Source organism: Lates calcarifer, linkage group LG12 (genome assembly GCF_001640805.2).
Source record: "Lates calcarifer isolate ASB-BC8 linkage group LG12, TLL_Latcal_v3, whole genome shotgun sequence".
NCBI lineage: Eukaryota > Metazoa > Chordata > Actinopteri > Centropomidae > Lates > Lates calcarifer.
Window position 1 is genome coordinate 6,200,031 of NC_066844.1, and position 22,908 is coordinate 6,222,938.

A 22,908-nucleotide genomic window follows, 5' to 3' on the forward strand; every position below is an offset into this window, starting at 1 on the left:
TTAACAAACTGACGCCAGCATCCACGGATGAAAAAGATTTTATTCACCTCCATCAAACATTTTCTTTAAGCATAACTATACCCTCTTTGCATAGTTATTTTATTCAACGATGGTCCTCAATACAAAAGGCAGATAGTGGTCAAAGAGTCGTAACTTACAGGTACCATTACAAGTTTAAGTGCTAAAATAAATAAAGCCAACTTACAGCCACAATATTTCCTCATTAAATAGTACAAAAGGTTGAAATCAAAGTTGATTCCTATGAAAATTCATTTAGTACAGCTGGCCACCAATTCTGATTCACTGGCTTTAGATAGCACACAGCTTATTTTAGAGTAAACGGATCTATTATACTGATGAGAAACATTAGTGATTAAGACTAAACAAACTAACTACATTTTTATCTACATTTCATTTTGTGTCCACACATTTGTACAAGACACAAAATCAGAAATACAGAAGCAACAGAAGCCTGAAATGATCTCAGACATCAACTCACTGCTATATTTAACCACATACTGAGGAACATTCAAGGGTCGAAGGTCAGGCACTGGGTAAGCTGATGGAAACTCTGTGTTGCCAGTTGCCTCACCAGCTCAGCAGCCAGTAATGGTGCGTGAGCGACTGTCAGAGCATCCCAGGCTTGTGAATGACCGACGAAACTGAGACACAAGTTTCAGTTGGAAGGCACAGACAATGGATATACTGTCAGTAGGTTTGCACACTCTTTCGTAGATGTGAGGCCGTCTGCAGCAGACAGTGGGATTTCTGGACTCCAGTGTCCGACTTTTAGTGATTTGCTGTTTTCACATTAAGGCTTGATTTTCCACAGCTGGACATTTAACAGAGGAAGATAAAACGTGCATTAGAGTAAGAAGATTACTGTAGATAATTTACAGAACACAAACACATAGTCCCACATTAGAATACAGCATTACCTATAGTGGTGCATCCCTGGTTAAAGGTACAGTTCAGCAACTTGGGAAATATACTTATTCATTTCGTTGCAGCAAGTTTGGATCCATACTTCATGTCTCATGTCTGTGCAATAAGTACAGCAGCTTAGCTTAGCATAAAGACTTGTCATAAATATACAAGCGAGTCTAAGGGCCGGTTTGAATAACATGTTGTCTGACCACATCTGAAAGCAAAACAGGCTAACCTGATCTGAATGGCCACAACTGAAGGTGGGTAAAAAGCCAGCCATAATAGAAGGGAGGGCATGATATGGTTTAAATGTGGCACTATTTAGACCTGGAAGGTATTCATATGTTGGGCTTGATTGTTTGCATAAAAGGTACCAAAAATAGTTTTGTTAAGAATGAAAAAAGAGAGCTAGAGAAGGAAGTTATTTTCTCACCTCCGCACAGCTGACCAATCACTGCATGAAGTAGGTGTAGATGTCAGAAAGTTTGTCTCGAAAAGTTACAGAAATGCTTAGACAGAGCCACCTAACCTGACATCAGAAAGGTGTGCAGGGAAGGAGATATCCAAAGCTATTTGACCATTTGACAAACAGCTCTCATGAAGTATACCGTCACTTAAAGATCATTGATTGGCAGGATGCATCTCTTTTTTAAATTTGCACACAAACAGAAATGTAAAAATCATAAATCACGGTTTATAAATGAGCTTTAGAGGTGATGGTGGGCTTTTTTGTAACCTTGGAGAGAGCCAGGCTGCTTCCAGTCTTTATGCTAAGCTAAACCCCAAACCCCTCTACATACTTATGCATGAGAGTGGAATAAGTCGTTTACACTAACTCTGTAAGAAAGTGCAAAAGCATATTTCTTAAAATGTTGAGCTATTCCTTTAAGCATTTCCTGCCAGCACTGAGGGCTTGTCAGAGTACAGTACTTTTAATTTAAGGTGCTATAACGCTAACCTCTCGAAGGCACGTCTGACTTCATTCTCTCTCACCACTTAACTGTCACACATCATGAATTTTTTCTCCATGTTCATTTTGCCAGCTTGTCTGACAGTTGGCTACGACCAACGCAAAATGGTTTCCCTGTAGGCTACTAACAAGCCTCCATAAGGTGCATTTAAAAGTCACTCCAGCAATTCCAGAAAGTTAGTGCATTCACAAGAGAGAGATTTTTAAAAATGTCATGAGTGAGTCCTCAGTCAAGCACCAAAATCACTGGATCCAACATTTTTCCATGAAGCAATATTATACTGACAGGTTTGTAGTCTCCAAGCTGAAATAACCCTTTTTTAACAGGCTGAATAGTACAGTGCTCTGTGTGTAAAGCAAAAGTAAACTGAACTCGACGTGTAAAATTGGCCCTGTGCAGCTTTCATCTGTTTTGTTTTGTCTTCTTGCTCCATCATCACAGAAACCAAAGAGCTGTAATTTTAAAATTTGGCACAGATAGTCTACTCACTCTGATGTTGAAGCCGAGCAGGTCGCTGACCACAGCAGACACAGCAGACAGGATGACCACTCTGGTGATGTTGTAGATCAGAGGATTCACTGTCAGACCCAGCAGTCTGAATGGAGTATCCAACTCCTGGTGGAGGTAATAGGGAATACAATGTTATTTTTGAGATTTACAACACAGGCACCCACACCTTGATGCAAAGCAAAGGTCAAAACCAGAATTTGTTAAGGATTTAAGGCCACTGGCAAAAAAAGCTCCATTGGGTCTTCACTAGAAATATTAAAATTACATATTACAATGCAACCAAATTCAAGATTTACCTCTTAGTATAAAATGTCTTGAGGGAATTTAAAGCTATTTATACATTGATTAGACTGTTGGACAGAGATACTTTTAACTTAAGTTTAAATCAAATGAGTTACTATTAAATGAGTAGGCTTAGTATATACAGAAAAACTTGCTTGCAAAAAAAAAAACTAAAATATCTGCTCAATCATATTTTGACTGAAATAAATTACTGAGAATATACTGTGCACACAGTATTCTACACTTGGAAGCAATTAGGAGAGAGATGTTTTGGCTCAGCTGGAGGGTAAACTCTGAAGAAAACTGACAGTAATGACAACAACACAACTGTATGATCAAATACACATTCACACACATACACATACAGTTCATATTCAGCTGGAAAATCCAGGCTGCAAAACAGAACAGCCAAATTCATGCTTACCTTCATCAGCTTTGTAGCTAGTTTCAAAACATTGTTCACAATACTGAGTTCTTCTTTCTTATTGGGCTTTTTCTCCATCTTGAGATATAAATTGATCTGAAATCAAATTAGATTTATATAAAGACCTAGTAATCTACAGTGAATTATATTTTAAAATTTGATATTCTAATAATGAATCAGCTCATGTTGTAACATCAAAGTGTCACTCGTAGTGCTGAATGCACAGAGAAATAATCTGCACTCCATGTGTTTTTGCAGCAATGGGTACTTACCTGCTCAGTGAGCAGCACTGAGGAGTTGCTATATTTGCAGTTGGTCTCTGAGCCCAGCGTGGCCAGCCGCAACAGAAAGAGGATAAGGGAGGAGCCCCACACCATCAGCTCCCAGTTTGTCAGAGACTCAAGGAATGTCTTGTGGCTGTGCAGAAGCTGAAGCAGAGCAAAAGCAGAGCAAAAGCAGCAGTGTTTATATTAGAAGTCTCCAGCACTCTGTTGAAGCTTTTCTAGATATCCACCAGTGAATAAAATATGTTTTATCTGAATTTTGTGTCTTATCTTCACTCAGGTAGTATGATTAGATGATGTATGATGCATGCTTTGTGTCCGTCTGCCTGTTATTTCATCTCTATGTAAGACTCATATTATTTGCACAAGCTTAATAAATATATGTTCTCTAAACAGATCTAATCTGTTCCAGCAGATACAACTGACCTGGGCACAGATGATGAATGAAATGGAAAGTGCCAAAAGGAAGATAGTGGAGACAATGACGTCAACGGAGCGCTGCGGCCCTCGTCTCTGCAATGAACAAGCAAGTCAGTGATGCACCCTTACAAAGGCAAGTCAATGGCAATCTGCTTGTTGTAAAACAATACACAGTAATAAAAAAAAAACTGTAGAATACAAACCCTGAGAAAAGAGCGTAGTGACAACCACATCTTTATGTTCTGGACTTTCTTCAGCCTGAAATGTGGGATCTCAGATTTCTTGGCCTTGCGAGCCGAAGTGAGGTGGCTGAAGTACTTAGCAAACAAAAGCCTCTGTTGGGGAAACATGGAGATGGATTGTAATAGATGTAAAGTACTTGACAGAATTCAGCAGTAAGTGATCCTGTTGTCTGCAGACACCACCTGCTAAGTGCCACTAGGGGGAGGATCAGACAGCATGAGTAAATAGACACCTCAGTGTAGATGAGTCTCATACAATCTGGATTACCTAAAGTTCAATACTTAAAAAACAGTAAAATCAGCCATAATACAAATGATTGATGATTAACTCTTAGAACCCTTTTAGATAAAGCAGTTCAGGATTTTTTCAAGGTAGGGCAAATATCTGCGTACAAATGGATTAAGGGCAATGGGACATTATGAGCCTTAGTAATGTAAAAAATACATGAATGCACAAACTAAGAAAAATATAATATTCATGGTTTTTTATCTCTCCTTTTTAACTTATGTTTTGGAACTGCAGTTCCCATAAAACTTTGAAGGAATGCAAGTAGGGAGTATATTATTACCATAGAGTTAGTGAGTTAGCTGCAGGCTACACTTTGAGCTCAGTTTTTTTTAGCCTGTGTTCTTTACATTTTGGGAGTTTGGACCACAAAAAGCCAAGTTGGCCATTAGCAACTCCTGTTTGTGCTGCGACCGTGGATGTACAGACTATCAACAGGATTACTTTTGATACTACAGAAAGCTTCTAAACGTGATGATTATGAGGCGTGACCTGGAGTTAAACGGATGGAGGTTTATGAGATATTGATATCCCAAGAAGGTGCAAGTCAAGCTGGCTCTAACAGCCTCAGAGACAGTACATATCCTGAGGCTGTTCCATACTTCAACTCTGATGCACAAGCACTTTAAAACAAACGTAGCAGCTCCTACAGTTTTACTATATTATGTATGACTGCATTACGATAACTATTTTTGCAATGCTTTTTATTCTTTTTATGTATATTTTATCTTCTTATATGTAAATGTTTCTGTTTTTTCTGTTGTAAGAGCTGCACTGAGGCAAATTCTAATCAACTGTGTGGACATGGTAATGAAGTAATTGTGAATTTTGATATGTGTGCTCACATTTAAGTTGTGGGTGTGACTGTGGGTGAAAGAGTGTGATTTTGTTTCCGTTTTACTACAACAAGAACAAGAGAATACTTCAGATCATACAAAATGACCGTTCACCTGCTTGTACGTTCTCTCAGCCACACACATCATGAAGAAAAACAGCCCAGTGAGGCAGACTCTTTGCACTGTTGTGATGAAGAAAAAGGCGTAGGCCTGGGTATCGGGCAGCCCCACCGCCATTTGTAAAAGCTCTGCCAGGGAAACAGAGCCGAGGCTCGACATGTCCAGATGCTGAGCCACGCGGAAGGCAAAGGGGAGTAGTGCCAGAGTGGCAGTCATGAGCCCACCGAGGACGAGGTAACCCATACCCTGCTCCACTAACTTCACCTGTCAACAGGAGACAAGACAGGGACAGAAAGAAGACGCCTTGTTATGCTGATTAAAGCTGCTCAGTTTTTGCTGTCTACACTGTTGTATTAAATCAATACAGGCTGTGTATGATTGTGCAAACATCTACAAGTGATTATAAAAATATGATCCTGTGGAAGACAAACCAATAAATCCAGAAGATGGTGAGTGTAAATACTGGACTTGGCTTGAGACATTTGCATTTTGCTGCACAAAGTGTTTAAAGTTTGTCACTCCAAGCGGTCTTTACCGGGAGAGTTTGTGCTAACAAGAGGAGGGAAATGTTTACCCGTGTGAGAATGATCCCGCTGATCTCCAATACGGACATGTCTGCTTTCTTACACTCGCCCTGCTCCCATATTATGGCACTGACTCGGTCCTTGGATGGGTGACACGCCTGAAGCCAAGACAGCTGGTTCTAAAAATGAAAACACAGCAGATAACTTCCTGTTAAGTGATGGTTTCTAATACGTATAAAATGTACATAGTAATTCTACAATAATAATCGCATTGGCTCAACTCATAAATTGACACAAAATTAGTTGGCAACTATTTTGATAATCAAACAATTGCTTTAGTAATTTTTAAAATAAAAAATGTCAAACATTTGCAGTTTCTAGCTTTGATGCTCTTCTTTGTCACGTGTCGATGAAACTGAATGTTTAGATTACTTGATTAATCAAGAAATAATCGATAATGAAAAAGATTGTTGCAGTACTAAGGCTAAATTCAGATTACAGGAGACGGTTATGGACATAACACAGTCTACATGAAGTTCATTATGTCTTACTTGGGACTGCTAATAATTTTGTACATTGCCTATAAGACATTAGCTATATAAATGCTGAGTGGTATCTCTCAAGTATTGAGTTTTGAGTGCTTGACATGCTTGATTTGTTGATGATTTATCAACATGTTGACTCAGTAATTTCCTTTAGTAAAAGCATTAAAGATTTATGCCAATCTTACTCCGGTGATTCCCTGCTGTAGACTATCATCATCGCTGCTCAGAGTGGTGTTTTGTGGGAGTACCAAGCCAGCGTTGTACCTCCCGTTCCCCTCACTGTCACTGCTCCCCGTGGAGGCAGAGTCAGGCCCTTGGAGAAGCTCCTCCCACATTGTGTCATCGGTGTCAGAGGCGGGACGAGAGCCCACGCTCGGCCTGAGGCGCTCCACCTCCCGAGGCTTCACTTTGATGGAGGCTCCACTCCCTTCCTGATCTCAAATTAAACAGTTGTGTTTTTTTTGTATAAATACAAGTGAACTTAATCTTAATAATTTCCTAATTTAACTTAATAATTCCATATCTAAATCCAGTTTCATTAACATACAGTGAAACAATAAGTTTACCTGAGGTCTTACTGTAGGTTTGGGGTTAGACTTTACGTTTCTCTTTCTCACAGAAGATGTGAGTGTAGATGAAGTTGTAGCAGGGTGTCTTTCCTGATGAGGTGGTGGGCGAATCTTTTCAACGGATTGTTGCCCCTCCTCTTCCTCACTGGAGAGCTCGTCAGATGCTCCAAAACCTGACTTTCTTTTGTTCTGCGAGAGAATGTCAAGACACAAATACAGTATTTTACAAATGTATTCCAAAACATGTGCATACATTTGACAAATGACATATTTCTGAATTCCATTTGTATTTGTAGTCCTCTCATTTTTGATGCATTTTGCAAATTAATCATAACTTTTTCAGATGTAGTAAAGATAATAAACTAGGCATCATAATCTAAAATATTTTCTCCAAAGGTCGAATGGCTTTTTATAATGTTTTCCAACAATACTACACATTAGGCTAACAGAGTTACACTTGAAAGCATTTGTGAGTACAACAAAAAAACCTCATGGTTAAAACAACTCTGAATACCATTCTGTACTGCATGAAATTAAAAGAAGTCTATTTGACAATCTAATGAACTCCAATACAGTACAATAAATACTACACACTACACCTGTACCTTTACTATATTGGTGCCAACGCTGAGAAAAACCAATGACGAATAATCCTGCCTTACTACAAAAAATAGTGATTAGTGCTGAGAACTGCTTGTACTGCTGAGAATGAGAATCCCCTATTCATCGCAGGCCTCTGACCTAAGTTTGTGGACTAAAGATTGACTAGGGAGGTGAGTGACTGTACCCTCCTCTCCTCGTTTCTGTATAATCGCTGGCTTTCTTCAAACTGCCAGGGCTCCCGCTGTTCTGTGTCCCCGCTGTCATTCTTTTCTTCAGATTTTTTCAGCCCTCTGCCCTTCCTCGGCCTGAAGGAGACAGGATAAAAATAACAGTCAAAGACAAGATATAGTGGATGCAGCATGCATCATCTAAAACCACAGGTGTGAGAACATCTGAGAGGATTTACTGCACACACAGGTACAGTCGCTGGGTCTATTTGTGTGCATAACGTGTAGGTTTATGCGTGTGCCGAGAGGTGAGAGTGAATTAGTACAAGCAAAATGAGCGTGCAGTGCCTAACAATGAGAAAACCACCTCCTTCTGCGCGCAGGGCTGGTGGTGCTGCTGGCAGCTGGACTGCCCGAGGGCCACCGGCTGCACTCGGTCGACACAATCTGGCAGTGCACGGTGCCCAGCAGCAGCATCAGACACATGGGTCCAAACACCTCGCTGGCACTCGCCCCGGGGACCTCCAAGTACAGCACCACCGCTGCCACTGAGGGGAGCAAAACATTTGGCAACAGCAAACAAAAACGGTCTCTTAGGGGAGAGATTATAATACAATTCATGCTTACTAATGAGGTCTTTCAGTTGCTCAGGTATAAGTGGGTGTAAAATGTGACAAAAAGAGACACTGAATTAAGGCTGGTGGAAAGGATTTAAATACAAGTCTAACTGCAAAAACTCATGGTGAATCTGAAGAGAGCCATTCACTATATTTATTTCCTTCTATGACTGAAAGTGTCCTTGTGTTCCCATTGTTTAGCAAGTCAAAAGGGAATATCACAAAACTCTTTAGAACCTGTCTTTTACTGTTGCAGCAGTAATGTTTTAATTAAAGACCTACATGCACCCAAAATGTCAGCATTGCAATAAAAACTGTTTACATTTGAGCATATAAAGTCTGCAGATTCTCTCTTTAATGTAGTTTTAAAAGCCTCTCTGGAAGTGCATTTCATCTCTCAGCTTGGCTCCATATATCCTTGTTCTTTATCTTAAAGCACATGAATGACTGTATTATAGAAGGGGCTGATGAAGGGATTAGTGTTCTCCAAAACCTCTTTTCCAAGTGATGTTTGAATTATTTTTTCAGTAAAAGACAAGAATGAGAAGAGCCGAAATGTTTTGTGAAAATGAATCATGTCAAGACAAAACAGTATGAGTCAGTTTACAATGTGTAGCCTGCTACTTTGGCCCTGGTTCATGACATTACGTAAATGCTGAAAACAATATTCAAATTTAGGGCTGCTTTGCAGGAAGCTCACAGCCCCAGTATGATCGTAACTGTATTAAGACTCAGTGATGCTGACCTTGCATGAAGTAGAGCACAAGGATACATGAGGAGATGGACTTGGAGGTCACCTGGATCCACCACTTGAAGAAGAACGGGAAAAGCAGCACTCTGACCAGACCCTTTCGAGTCAGAGCCGTCCAGGGACTCTCTGGTTTGGCTTTGCTGAATGTGGAGCCTGGGAAAAGAAATGAGTCCACCTCAGTTTTATTGAAATTATTACAAACATGGCTGTGGAACTGATATTCCCATTACACAAGAGTAAGACACACTATTTCTCTATAATTGGTGACAAGAGATAAACACAAACGAATATACAACTACAGAGACGAGCAGAGCATTGAAGGTTATACAGAGGTAGAATGACCTATGTGGCTTAGTTTATGTGTTAATTAAGTAAACACATATTTTCATATTCATATATATCATTGTAAATGTGTCTGTAACTAACAAACTAAAAAAAACAATGATAGGTGGATTGCTGCTTCTTTCATCCTTACCTCTTACTAAGTCGACATCGATGAGGTCTGGCTTGATGTAGCCCGTCCTCTTTGGTTTGCTGTCTAAACCCTAGACCAACATGGCGTGCTTCAATTTAGTGATAAATCACAACATAAATATACACATATTTATTTAGGTTGAGGGTATCTTACATTTAGATCTGCCTTCTCCAGAGATTTCTCCCAGACTTGTTGATCATAGGCCCCGATCTGCAATAACAACAGAACTTTTATAATCTTTTACCTTCACTATGGGGGGAATATTTATCAAGAATTAGCCACCCTTATTTAGGCACATATCAGTCATCTCCAATTAAATGAAATTTCCATCTGGCATTTAATGACAGAAAATTAGGTGTCTCATACATTTCACAATGATAGGCATGAAATGGACATTTCAGAATAGACTTATTTAACTATTGTAAATAGCATTTAGAGGTAAGAGTCAGGACTTTGTGGAATAATATTCCAAGTTCATCACCATGAAACTCTTCTTTCGCACTCTGTTGCTTTTCAGACACGTCAACACAAGTCTTGAACAGCTTGGCACCTGATCTAATTGGCACTTCAAGCAAAGTGTAGCTGGGCACATAAAATGAACTGAAAAATTACAGAGATGCACAATTTTGCACTCCTCTGACAGTCCCTGAGCCCTGACAGGTTTTGTAATTATTCCCTCTGCATGTTTAGACATATAGTAACCTGCTGAGCAGGTCATACCTTCTTGGTGTTTTCCAACTTTGCCTTGTTTAAACAGAGTCATACAAAGCCAGGAGGAGTTAATAAGGAACAGAAAAGGGGTACTTATATTAAATAAAACGAGGCGTTCATCACCAAAGTCCTGATGGGTTTCAGATTTTTTTTTTATCCACATAGTGCTTAAAAGTAAAGTATCATCTATTTTAAGTGCCTTTTACATCTGAAAAACACCCTTTTAGACTCTCTGAACTCTGGTTCAGTAATGTTTTTTTTTTTTTTTTTGATTAATGAACACAGTGCATATCAATACGCTAATAAAAGACTTGAATAAATCTCAGTCTTTAACTGGTGCTTTATACTTGACGCAGTTTTCTCTAAGACCATTTGCATTTAAAGATGTAACACATGGCATTTAAAATAAACAAATTTAAAATACCAACATGATTTATGTCAGTATCTTTTTTTCCCCATAAAAACATCTCTACTCTGTCATTGAATCTCAATACCCAAACATTTTACACATATACCCTTGATTGCACCACTTTCTGATAAGGCACCATTTATAAGAGGGTTTATAGGCTGTGGTTACTAGTTCATAAATCATTTCGTAATGCTGTATACATGTCAGCTTGTAGAAAATCCTCTTCTAGCATAGCACTTTTGTATTTCTAGCTCTTTAATTCTTTAGGAAGACCCCTCCAATAGACTATTTGACCACTTATCTTCTGGAAAAGGGCTGCACTTTATAAATGGTGCCTCATCAGAAAGTGGCATCATGTGAATAAAATAAATGTGTAATTGTTTTCCTGCCAATATCACAAAATTCACAGAATTCAGTACTTTGTGTCTGTATTCGCTCCATTTGCACACCAAATATTCCTATTGCACAGATGTTTTTATATAGCATTTCACATCATTCTTACTATCTACCTCATTATGCATGTCTGGACATATGTGTGGATGTATAAGGGTGGTATATATTCAAATGTATTCATATGTGGATATTAATGTATGTATTTGAATATACGATTTTATCATTTGTGCAACTGCGTTTTAGTTAAATAAATATAACTTGGAATTGAAATAGAGAGACAGCAGAATTTCATTGCGTTTATGACTTATGCAAATTACGCCTTTGAAATGAGCTGAACTGAACAATTTTCTCACAAATGAGTTTGTTGGATGAAATTTAAATATGCTGATTTAGTGTTAGTTTCACCTTCTCTTGGTACCAGGCTATTCTGGCCATTGTCATCTGCTGCTGGAACCAGTGAACTCGGAGTCAGGTCATTTCACACAGAGCCCAGGAGAGAGGGAGGATCAGGACTGGGCATCGATCCAGATTTGTTCACTAAACAAAAAAGGAGCACGGCCACATGGAAGCTACGCATAAAAGCACAACAACGGAGAACGAAAGTCAACAAAGGAAACTAAATATAAAGTTAACGTTACTTTAAATGCGTTGGTAACGTGGTTGAAGTCATAAAGCATTTGAGGACAACGTTAAACTACATAGCAAAGTTCATGTTAGCTAACAGTAACCGCCCGTTAGCAAGTAGCCAAAACAACTTACCTGTACAATACGGGTCGATGTGGCACAAACTGGAGGACACCTTAAGTATCATCACAAACTGCTCTTTAAATACTTTCTTGTCATTAGTTTCAGGGGCGTTGCAGCGTCTTGTTGTCAAATTGAGCTAACGACTAGCTGCCTATACTGTGAGCTTTACATTAAATGCCACGTTTCGACGCGAGTAATGACTCGTAAATGCTGCATTTATAAGGTATTTTCTTCGTAAGCATATGGTTGTTTACGTCTAAGTTTATTCCAGGTATTCTGTACTCCTCTAACTTCACTTTTGTTTAACATTTGGCTCATTTTCCGCTTCCCTTTTCCGGGGTCTGTTGTGCTAAGATGTGATTTTTCTTCCCCGAGTTTTATCTGTCAGGCGGAATTTGTGCCTTGTTAGGCTGCGTTCAGAATCCTTTCAGTAAAGAAAAATGACCACACAATAAACTGCTACGACCACCTAAAACTTTGGATGCACAATTTCTGATTTAAATCTCAACATAAACATTTGGCTGGAGTTTGCTGCGATCTATTTAACGATAAGTGCTGCCTGAAAGCCTACTCTGAGAACAAAAGGCGCATCTCAAACCTATTCCTAAATTTTAAACCAATCAGAGATCAGCAAGAGTTAGCGAGAGAGAGAGAGAGAGAGAGGGGGGGGGGAATAATGATTTTGCAACTAACCGTTAGTCATTTTCCTTACTGGTTAACCTATAATTTATTTATTTATTTATTTATTTATTTTTAAATCACAATTTCAAAGCCCAAGGTGGTATCTTTAAATTCAGGACTGTAGCCAGGATTTTAAACAGCTCCACATAGTCAGTGTTAATTTAACTTCTAAAATATATCTCTAGTAAATTTTAGCTTCTCATTCAACAGCCTAAATGCTGTTAGAAATACTTTCCAATTACTTTGTCAGGTATATAATTCTGCTGGATAAGTTCAAAATCCAACTATTTTGATGTATGTCGTTGACCTTAGACAGTCTACTGGAGAATATAAAACTCCTTCTCTGGACATTTAAACCACCAAATTCTCTGAAACAATATCAAGGACAGATCAATAATTTTAGCTATGAACATGTTGAAATCACATTTATATGACCAACAGTCCCAAACTCAAAGACCATCTGTTTACTATTATAAATAAAGACAAAAAAGCAGCAAATCCTCACAACTAAGAAGCTGGAACAAGAGGATGTTTGGCATACATGCCTGACAATTACTTAATACTCAAAACATTATGACTGGTTAAATGGCCACAAACTACTGCAGGTACAGACACTTGTGTATTTATGATTTTGATGAAAATACATATAAGAGAAAACCAAGTAACACCACCAAAGATTCTTCTCTCTAGTGCTACTTTCTAAAAGGTCCATTGCTCAGATGGCTGAGCAGGCATCTGGGCACAAATGCTCAGAATGATAAGGTCTGAGAGTACAACTCTTGTCAGGTGAGTCAACAGCTTGTCACGATAAAGAAAGAATCATTTGTCATTCGACTCCTGAGTGTCCGCCGACGGTTGGTCTTGCCGAGATGTGCACATGATCGTCGCCTTGACCTTCTTGTTGGAAGAAATGATAAAGTAGGGGCTGAGAGAGGCATAGCAGGAGGAGAAGAACACCCTCATATCAGCCACCACCGGTGACACCTTGGCCACTGTCAGCATGTAGATCCAGATCACATTATCAATCCCAAAGAAGACCACATACAGGATCACAAGGGTGACCACTGTTTTGGCAGCCCTGGTCTCTGCTCCACCACCCTGAGAACGACGGATCCCTCTCACCTGGCGGCTGTGGCGGTGGAGAAGCAACAGGATGTAACCGCTGGAGCCCACCATAAGGGCAACAAAGGCAAAATCCCTCCCAGAGACAGCCACCCCGTTGATCACATAGGACAGGTTGTCTCTAAAGTCCACATGACAGAAGCCCAGGTTGAGAGTAAAAGCAGGGATGGTGCCATTTCGCGGAGCCATGGAGAAGAAAGGGGCTGCGATGCATATGGCCATGTTGAGGAGCCAAAGCCCTGCAAAGGTGGGGAGAACCAGGGAGGGAAGTGCTGGCTTCAGCCTGGACAAACGGGACCCAGCGGGGGCGATGGTCACTGCCTGAAACACACTGAGCATGCAGGTGATGCACACTGACAAAGCCCGGCCGATGCGGTAGGCGTAGATCACCACCTTACAGCCTGGATCATTCAGCAAGTCCTTCAGCCCAAACACAGTCATGGTCTGAGGGACGCAGCGGGTCAGTAGCAGCGTCAGGTTGGCAAAGGCCAGGTGGCACAGGATCATGTCCACAGGAAGGAGCTTGGGTTCGGTATAAATGATGTGACCGTATGCCAGCAGCACCACCGTGTTCCCCAAGATGCCCATACCTGTTTGCAAGAGGAAGGAGACCCCTTTGATGGTCACACACAGATCCATGACACCAAGGCCTGCAGCAGTCATGATTTGCAAAGCAGACAGAGAATCAAATCTGTTATAAATACACTGCACATAACAAACATCCTACATACATATAAATCCTGATATAAGAGATAATATAACTGTGCAATCTCTAGGTGTTATGAAGGAAAAAGATGCTCACCCTAAGTTGCAGTTAACAAGTAAAGCCTGCTGTGCATGAACTGTTTAATAGCCCATGTAATTACAATTTATAGCCTTCGATGCCCCTTGAGATTGTTGCCCAACTTTGCAGTGTTCAACCCAGTTTCAAATTAAAGTAATACACTAAAACTGAGATGGTCTCAGAGGGCAAGCACAGCAAGGGAATACAATAGGATACACACAAGTTTTCAAGTCTCTCTCTTAAAACAATCAGGTCAGGTCAGTCAGGTGCCCACATATGTAAGTGTGCTGAAACCTTTTTTGTTTGCTGTAATCATTCTCTGTGTTTGTGCTGATGACTAACAGATCCCAATTTCCAATGCACAGGAGGTGATGAAGGACAAAATCCACAGTCCTTGATTTGTGCAAAAACATTTTACAAAGTTTATTTGAAGCTGCTATGAGGCTTCTGCCATCTAGTTTAGGTCTATCAAATCAGAATCCTCCGAAGTTAAAGTCTTTTCAAAGTGTGAAATTCCCTCTTTGTGTTTCTGTGCTGACCTGCACTGGATGGTTAGTCACACAAAGACTGAAATGGTGAATTATGAGAGATGCTGACTTGATTTGATTTTTACACAGAACAAGGAAGTGGATTTTGTCCCCTGTCGCCTACATTGGAAATGTGTTATGAAGGGATATTTCAATATGACCAATATGAACAGGAGGACTGATTACAGGAAGTAAAACCTGTTTCAGTGTGCAAATGGGAATGTGAGTAATGTTTTACAACAATTTAAATCATGAACCCATCCTTTAAGTTTTAATGTCACATCACCTTCAAAACTACGTGCTTCACAACATCAGTAACTAGGAAAGATATAACAGGAAAATACACTTACTGATTTGGAATCAAATACAGTAGCATAAGAGTGATATCAAATTTCAAACAAATGTGGCATGAATCTGCACATCAACTTACATTTTTAATATGAATGAAGGTGCTCCAGGCTGTAAATCAACTCAGCATTCCAGATTAGTGTTAGACTTTAATGTTGAGAAATTGTTAATTGTCATAAAAAGTTATTGAGATGCCTCAGGTCTTATGAATAACATATATGAATCCTTCTGTGAATTCTACATTTGGTGTTGCATTAATTGAATATGTCAGTCTTACTGTTTCTTTGGACAGAGGGGCTGTGCCTCAATCTTCCAAAATATTTTTTCACTATTTCCCCATGGAGATAAAAAATAGAGTTAAATGACCCCTGTGGAGACAACAATGTGCAGTTATTGTTGATGCAAAAGCAGCCTGATGATGCATTGAATGAGCCATCAAGAGGCTTTTACATGCACAGCTGGTGCTTCAATGTGCGCTCCTTTTCTCCTTCATGTCCTGGGAGCGTGTTAAAAGACACAGAGGAGCAAGACAATTAGCCATATAACAATGCATGTCTGTGCTAATTGGGGGCATAGGGACAATCAGCCATTATTCATTTGTGCTCTTCACTCTCAGTGCTAACATACGCGTTAACAGAAGCCTGTAATATGTACCCAGGGTTTCCAGCAGTATCTACTGTATATAAACTGTAAAGGGAGCAATCAAAACTGGTGAACTATTCTCTCAGTTGCAAAATTCAGATTGTGTGCTGAAATACTGTTGTTTTCTCCTGAGAATAAGCCTCGGAGTAAAGCATCATAAGATATGTTATTTCCCTGTGTGTTTTTAACATGTTTACATGTTCAGAGAGCTAATTAAAATGGCACGTTCAAGCATGTCCTCCTCAGGGGATTTCATCATGTACAGTATGCTGCATTATAAGTTTTCAAAAGTAGGCTTTTTTTCTCCCCTGACATGAGGTTTTATTTTTTATTTATTTTTTTGTTTATGGCTGATGTAAATTCTTTTTTCCCCATTACATTAACTTAATTTGTAATTTAACAACTTTAAACAAATTTAGTAACAGATTCCATTAAAATAATGCCCTCAAGAGTCACTGTTCTCATTTGACACAGGATCATGCCAGAAACTATAGCATCTAACTATGTCCTGGAATTGATTATTTTGTTCTGTACATACAGTGAAATACTCTCAGTGCCATTTCATTAAGTACACCTTAACAGTCTCATCCAGTCCAAAACATGTTCTGCCATAAAGTCTCCTTTTATGATGCCTATAATGATCATGTCACTGAGGTGTAAATTAAATGAGCTGTTTTAGCACTGAGGTTGTAGTTATTGATGGTGTTGTACTGGACTGCATTATATTCAGAGGTGTTTCTAATATCATGTATGTAAATGGTAAGGAAACCTCTCAGTGGTCAAGTATAACACCACCTTTAACTATCACCTTGATAATAGACGTAATAAAATGTACACATTTTTCAACACTGTCAACAAAAACTGAAAGTTGGAAACATTTTATGGTGGAATTTATGGCAGAGCTGTTGTGTTGGATTGCATCAAATTGCACAGGTATACTAAACAAAGTGGCTGCTGAGTGTGTATGATATATTTGTTACTGATTTTGTGTGTATGATAATAACTGAAACATTTTCCTTCTGTCACTGGCTGCCTCTCATATATTTTTCTTGAATTAAAACAATATCATAAATCTACTGTTCATAATGGGAGACACAATTCTAAACACAATAAACTCTTGCATTATTACTTAATTACCTTGAATTAGGACACTAAAACCCAGGTATTCCATGAAGGTAGCTGTTTACAGACAAGTGAAATGAGTTTGGAGAAATGTCACTTTTCAACCTTTTGCACCTTTAAGTATGCTGAAGAGGGCAACATCTTTGGCTGGTGACGAGGGAACATTCAGTGCATTTCTCACTGTTCCACTTAATCTGTCCCACAGCAAAAAACATGGTTTAAGAAGCTTTTGGCTTAGCAGCCTCTCACTCTGATATTGATGGGCCTGAGACTCTTTATTTGCATCTAAGGAGGGGGAGGGAGGGTAAAAGTGACCTCCCATGACTTTAGATTTTATTTATCTCACAAGCAAAAATAACTGATTCATGTATAATGCTCAGTGGGAAAGAAAAAACAAGCCATTTCCTCTCATCATTCATTTCATTCCTTTGCCTGAAACATCAAGTCTACAGAGACTAATTTATCAATTAAGGCACCTGTACTATCAAGACTGTGTGCATTCTATATTTAACACGATTCTGAGACAAATTCCTCTTTGGGGGCAATAAGTAGTTACATTTTTAAAAAGTTAAATTTTAGTTTTCTAAGTAAACCAACATCCTATCAGTACCAACAAACATATATAGCATATATAAGGCTGGAAAATATAAGTTTGATGAGGTTATTCCACATGTTACTATTCTCATCATGGTTGTGTTGTAGCATCATAAGAGTAGTCTCTCTTAATTTCAGTGGAGGACATGTCACATTGTGCTCTTATGAGAAATGGGCTTAATATTCATTACAAAGTTCCTGCTGTGGGACATGTTGCAGTTAAATCATGCAGCCCACCCACACAGATTTGCCCTTACAACATCCTCGTGGTTTAGGTTTAATTCCATTTTTAGACCCTTTATTGCTTTGGATGAATTAACACAATCATAAATCGGATGCTATGCCACGCTCCACAAATGAAACTGTGGGTGATCTATCAAGCAGACTGAGTGGAATGTCCTCTGGCTTTTGCTGTGTTTCAGCTTTCTCCACTGGAGGACACTGTGGTGTTGGCATCTGACTAACCAACACAAGAAAGGTCTCTTTAACAGGTAGTGGCTTTTAAAATTGATTGCAGAAATTAAAAAAAATACAAAAGTAGTGTGGAAGGTTTAATAAGAAAATCTAAATATAGTTTTAGTAATTAGAAAAAGCATTCAACAGACTCTAGTCAGTGAAACAGTGACACTGAGAAATGGTTTTAATCTTTTTTGAGTATAAACGTGAAGCTGGTAGATATCCTTTCATTAACACAATTTTCTCTGTCCACTGGCCAGATCTATGTGCCCTGCAAGTAAATCCAAACACATCTTTCTCTGTGTTATCCTGTCTGTCTGAGGCCCAGCGAGGGGACAGAGGCAGTCATCTGAATTGATCTCAAGTAATTGGAGGCTGAGGGAAGAGAAGTCAATGGACCGTGCAAAACAGATCCAACAACCATTACCTGTTTGCAAGTATAAGAACACAAACAACTCGACTACTTCAGGGGAGAGGGATCTGAGTCAAGGTCTGCTCCAGACCTCGTCAGCTTTGACTGCTCTTTGGTAAGAGTTATTTTCCTGGGATCATTTTGAATGCTAGGTATTGACTACTGTCCAAAAATGATATCTCGATAATCTAGGTGATTTCATTCATTTGATAAAACTGTCTTACACTTCCTCTTGTCCCTGCAGGAATGCCGTCTGAAGAGTTTGTTCGTGGGATGCTCTATCTGTCCCTCACCATTGTTGGAGTCCCGGGTAACACTGCTGTCATCCTGGCATTCCTCCTACTGCTGCACCAGGAGAGCCGGCTCCTCCCAGCTGATGCCATCGTGCTGCATCTGGCCAGCGTGAACCTGCTGGTGGTGGGTGTTCGTTGTCTGCTGGAGACCCTGGCCTCCTTCCACGTGGCCAGCATCTTTGGAGACATAGGCTGTAAAGCTGTGATTTTTGTCTACAGGACCTCCCGCGCCCTCTCCATCTGGCTCACCTTCGTCCTGAGTGCCTACCAGTGTCTTAGCATCGCCCCTCCCGGATCACGCTGGGCCTCTGCCCGCGCCTTGATGGCCCGCTATTTGGGCATTGTGTTCCTCTTCCTCTGGCTCCTCAACACCTGCATGAGCTCAGCAGCCATACTCTTCTCCTTTGGCAGACAGAATAACTCTAGTTTGATCAACCATGGCATTAATGTAGAATTCTGCTATGTGAACTTCCCCTCAAAGCTGTCCAAACAGGCCAACGGGGCAAGCCAGGTGACCAGAGACGTGGTGCCCATGGCCCTCATGACCCTAGCTAGTCTGATCATCCTGGTCTTCCTTTACAAACACAGCCAGCAGGTGAAGGGACTCCGCAGCAGCAGCAGCAGCAGCAGCAGTGGAGGTGGTGGGGCGGTGGGGCCGAGCAACGAGCTGCCAAAGCCGTGGTAGCGCTTGTGACCTTGTATGTGGTCCTCTATGGGGTAGATAATGGGCTTTGGGTGTACACTCTCACTGTGAAGAAGACCATGAGCTCCTCGCTGATCTCTGACCTGCGTATATTCTTCTCCTCGCTCTATGCAGCGCTAAGCCCTGTGGTCATCATTGCATCCAACAGGAAGGTGAATGGCAGGCTGAGATGTGTAGCGCAGGAGAAGCCTGTTCAAGTGAAAGCCACAACTCTCTCTACTGTGTGAGGCATGCTGGGATGACTGATTACCCACAGAGCTGCAGGGAAAGACAAGATGATAAGGACTGAATTTTACCAAAGTCTGGGTCATACATGGGTCATTCAGTCTTTGTAATACACTGGCTAAATTATGTTTTGTGATAGGAGTTGCAGGAGAGACTTTATCTGTAGTGTAGCTCATAATAATGATGCTTTTTTCTTATATGTATAAAAACATTTCATTTATGAGACTTTTCAGAGATAATATCATATAACTTATGGGAGTTTAGCACCTGTAGCTTTGGATGAGTAGGTGTACTTGTTGGTGGCTGGGGGTAGGGGTGGGGGCACCTATTTTCTCACTGTCTTTAATTAAATAGGAAAACTGTCATAACAGCCCTGTTACTCAACACTAGTCTGTATGAATCTCTGCTTATCTGGCACCTTATTGTTTTGTTTGTTTATTTGTTACATTTTCTCCATCTTAATTGGGTGGAAAAATTATAGCCGGGTGACTCAGGGCTCAATGTAGCTGTCAAATGACTTCCAGCTGCCTGTTTAGCTATAATTAAGGCTTTGAATAGAATCTTGGAAATGTCTTGCGCTAATGAGGCAGGTTAATTGTCCCACAGAGAACTGGTTAAAAACCTGATGGGGAAAACTATATTCTTCAGAGAGAAAAGATGTAAAAGATATTCATTACTTAATACTTAATTACACTAAGTACAATGATGACAATGTATGTCTGAGTTCTCCGGGTGCAGTTACAAAGAGGAGACTTAAGGGACACAAAGCTACATCTTGGCACAAGCTCTGAAAGGTTTGCTGTGGATGTGGAAACGTGGGAATTTAGGAGTCATTATGTAATTGCCATGTCTTGGAGAAGCAAGGGCAGAAAGACACAGAGAGGACATAACAACCTCTGTGAGTGACAGTCTAAAAGACATAAAGTGGGGCTGCCAGCACACCATGATCCTGCAGTAACTCTAAAGTGCAATAAGTGCAGTGATATTCAACTGCTGTTGCAATGCAGGTAAGAAAGAGGAAGAGGAGGAGGAGGAGAAGAAGTCCTCTTTCTGTGCTTGTGTAGAACTGTTGAACTCAACACCAGGTTGACATCCAAGGTTATTAAAGGCTGTATCTTTTGACACAGAGCAACATTCACCTTTATTTCAAAAGTTGCAACCATTACAGCCCATGGTATGTGACTATATATTTTTTTTGCAAGGCTCTCTCCAGATGACAAATTCCATGTGTCTTACCCTTCAAACCACTGAAATCTGATTGGCACTTTACACAGACTCCGGTGGAATGAAGGATAGAATACATGGATGGTTTCATTAGAGCAGCGAGCGAGCATGCTGGTGCCTCCGGTGAGGAATGACTGAAACACTTGACATGCGATGATTCCCTTCAACGCTTTCAGTGATGTCATTCTTTCTGTTTCTGTCTGGAAAGACGTGGCACATTAGTTAAAAGAAACAAATACATGAAAAACTGGTTCCATCGGTGTGCAGGCTCATGTGTCTCTCTATAAATGTGTGTATGAATGTGTGTGTGTGAGAAGGGTGTGCCAGGGAGGCCTCTCCCTGCACAAGACAGGACCTGTTTCCACTGTTTTTGAGCCCAGTGAATGCAGGGTGCTGCTGAACATGTAGAGACCAAACCCACAGAAACAGCACTCTCTATTATTGCCTCATTCTCAAATCACCACCAACCTTCAAGCTCGAATATTTCCGCTGCAAGTTTTGATTCTGCATATCCAACAGAACTTGTAAAAGCTGATAAATATACATTTTGTCATCAGTTCAACCTCAACTCACCTGCTTCACAAGGCAAGATTTGTGAAAAATGGAAACAGCTGCACCAGCAGCTGACAAAAGAAATCAACCTACAAGTGCTAACTCTTCTGTTTCTTTGTTTGTAGTTGGACACAAACCTGTTGAAAAGACACACACATACACACACAAACAAAGCTGTCAAGTTGTCCAGAGCGGTCGGTTAAAAACAAGTCGAAGAGCTGCAGTAAATCCCGCCAGGCAATCCATCCTTGCTGTGCCTGATGTCAGTCTGTTTACCTGCAGCAGGTACAGGTATTTTTGTCCCCCATGTCCACCAATGGCAAAGCAGCAACAGCCTAAACCTGCCCCCTTTTCTGCCTTGAAGCTGGTCCACACCCTAATATAGCCTTTTCTTTTTACTCAGGAAGTGAATGTTAAACCTACCAACCTCTCCTCCCCCGCAGAAAACTTTTTTGAATTACACAAACATCAGAATCTGAATCACAACAATCACTGTGTGCAATTTTTGACAAATATGGTAATACAAGGGAGCAGTGATAACAAGCATGATTCAGCAGCACATTAACCTTCTATAATCAGCTCTAAATAATTTGATGACACGTGAAACCATCTTGAAGGCACAATCATTCTGCTCTTTTCTACACAATGAATTAATCCAGTAACCTTGAATGTTATTTTTCTGGATAAAACTATAACTTAGTTATTAATCCCATAAAAATCTTTTCTCTGATGTTTTTTTTTCCAGTTAAGAGGAGTTCTGACTGTCTGCGGCAAATGGAAACTTTGGGGCTTATTACTGTGGTGAAAATGTATCAGTAATAAACACATCCTGCGGTACTTTCAAACCCCAAATTTTATGGAAATGACAGACGTAATAAGTCCTTTTTAAGTTTGCTGATACCGTCTTTGCCTTTCCTTCAAAGGGATGTTTTCTTTAGGCATGTTGTTTAGAGGATTTATTCCCTGTTTGAGTGACGCTACTGATGGAGAATGCCATAGTAAAACTGTACTTTTATGTAAATCTACTCATTTAGTATTTTTAAAGTGCAAGACAGAAAAAAATTCTATCCTAGAAGCAGGTTTTAATACAGTGCTGTATTTCTGAGTGCAAATAAAGAATAGGCTATTTAAATAATGTGAAAACTATTCGCTCCAAACTCTACCTCAGAATACCTGCCAGGAGGCGACCAGAGTTTAACATGATTTTTATTTAGTTTTTTGATCTCTTAAGTTACAGAGTTGTATGTGTGTCACCCATTTCCTTGCATCCACCCAGTTTAACTGATTTCTCTCAGACGGGGTGCACACCACAGTCATGTTTCAACTTGTCTGGAATGCTGAACTGCACGTAAGCAAGCAGCAAAATGGTGGGAAGAAAATTTACACAGTTGACCTGTTCTGTCTTGACAA

At 40.1% G+C, this 22,908-nt stretch overlaps 3 protein-coding genes across 5 annotated transcripts; 1 reads left to right on the forward strand and 2 right to left on the reverse strand.

Annotated features, from left to right (window-relative positions):
- Positions 1–22: 22 nt before the first annotated feature.
- phtf1 (putative homeodomain transcription factor 1) lies at positions 23–12,352 on the reverse strand. 2 transcript variants are annotated; one of them, XM_018683852.2, is made up of 17 exons: positions 11,826–12,352; positions 11,472–11,603; positions 9,707–9,763; positions 9,554–9,623; positions 9,073–9,231; positions 8,078–8,258; positions 7,728–7,848; positions 6,938–7,129; positions 6,557–6,802; positions 5,877–6,005; positions 5,297–5,566; positions 4,022–4,153; positions 3,825–3,911; positions 3,387–3,542; positions 3,115–3,210; positions 2,388–2,513; positions 23–832 (listed from the first exon to the last, which is right to left on the reverse strand). In XM_018683852.2, the coding sequence occupies exons 2-17, from the start codon at positions 11,505–11,507 to the stop codon at positions 812–814; spliced, it is 2,079 nt and encodes a 692-aa protein (XP_018539368.1). In that variant the 5' UTR covers positions 11,508–11,603; positions 11,826–12,352; the 3' UTR covers positions 23–811. The 2 variants fall into 2 exon arrangements, with proteins under 2 accessions (XP_018539368.1, XP_018539367.1); XM_018683851.2 differs by having other exon boundaries at positions 11,472–11,635.
- Positions 12,353–12,600: 248 nt separating this feature from the next.
- LOC108888070 (olfactory receptor class A-like protein 1) lies at positions 12,601–18,891 on the reverse strand. Of its 2 annotated transcripts, XM_018683859.2 has the most exons (2): positions 18,795–18,891; positions 12,601–14,206 (listed from the first exon to the last, which is right to left on the reverse strand). In XM_018683859.2, the coding sequence occupies exon 2, from the start codon at positions 14,202–14,204 to the stop codon at positions 13,314–13,316; it is 891 nt and encodes a 296-aa protein (XP_018539375.1). In that variant the 5' UTR covers positions 14,205–14,206; positions 18,795–18,891; the 3' UTR covers positions 12,601–13,313. The 2 variants fall into 2 exon arrangements, with proteins under 2 accessions (XP_018539375.1, XP_018539374.1); XM_018683858.2 differs by lacking the exon at positions 18,795–18,891 and having other exon boundaries at positions 12,601–17,711.
- On the forward strand, positions 17,858–20,929 carry LOC108888069 (olfactory receptor class A-like protein 1). Its single transcript, XM_018683857.2, is given in 2 exon segments — positions 17,858–19,437; positions 19,440–20,929. Coding segments are annotated over 2 exon segments (975 nt in total). The 5' UTR covers positions 17,858–18,747; the 3' UTR covers positions 19,725–20,929.
- Positions 20,930–22,908: the final 1,979 nt, after the last annotated feature.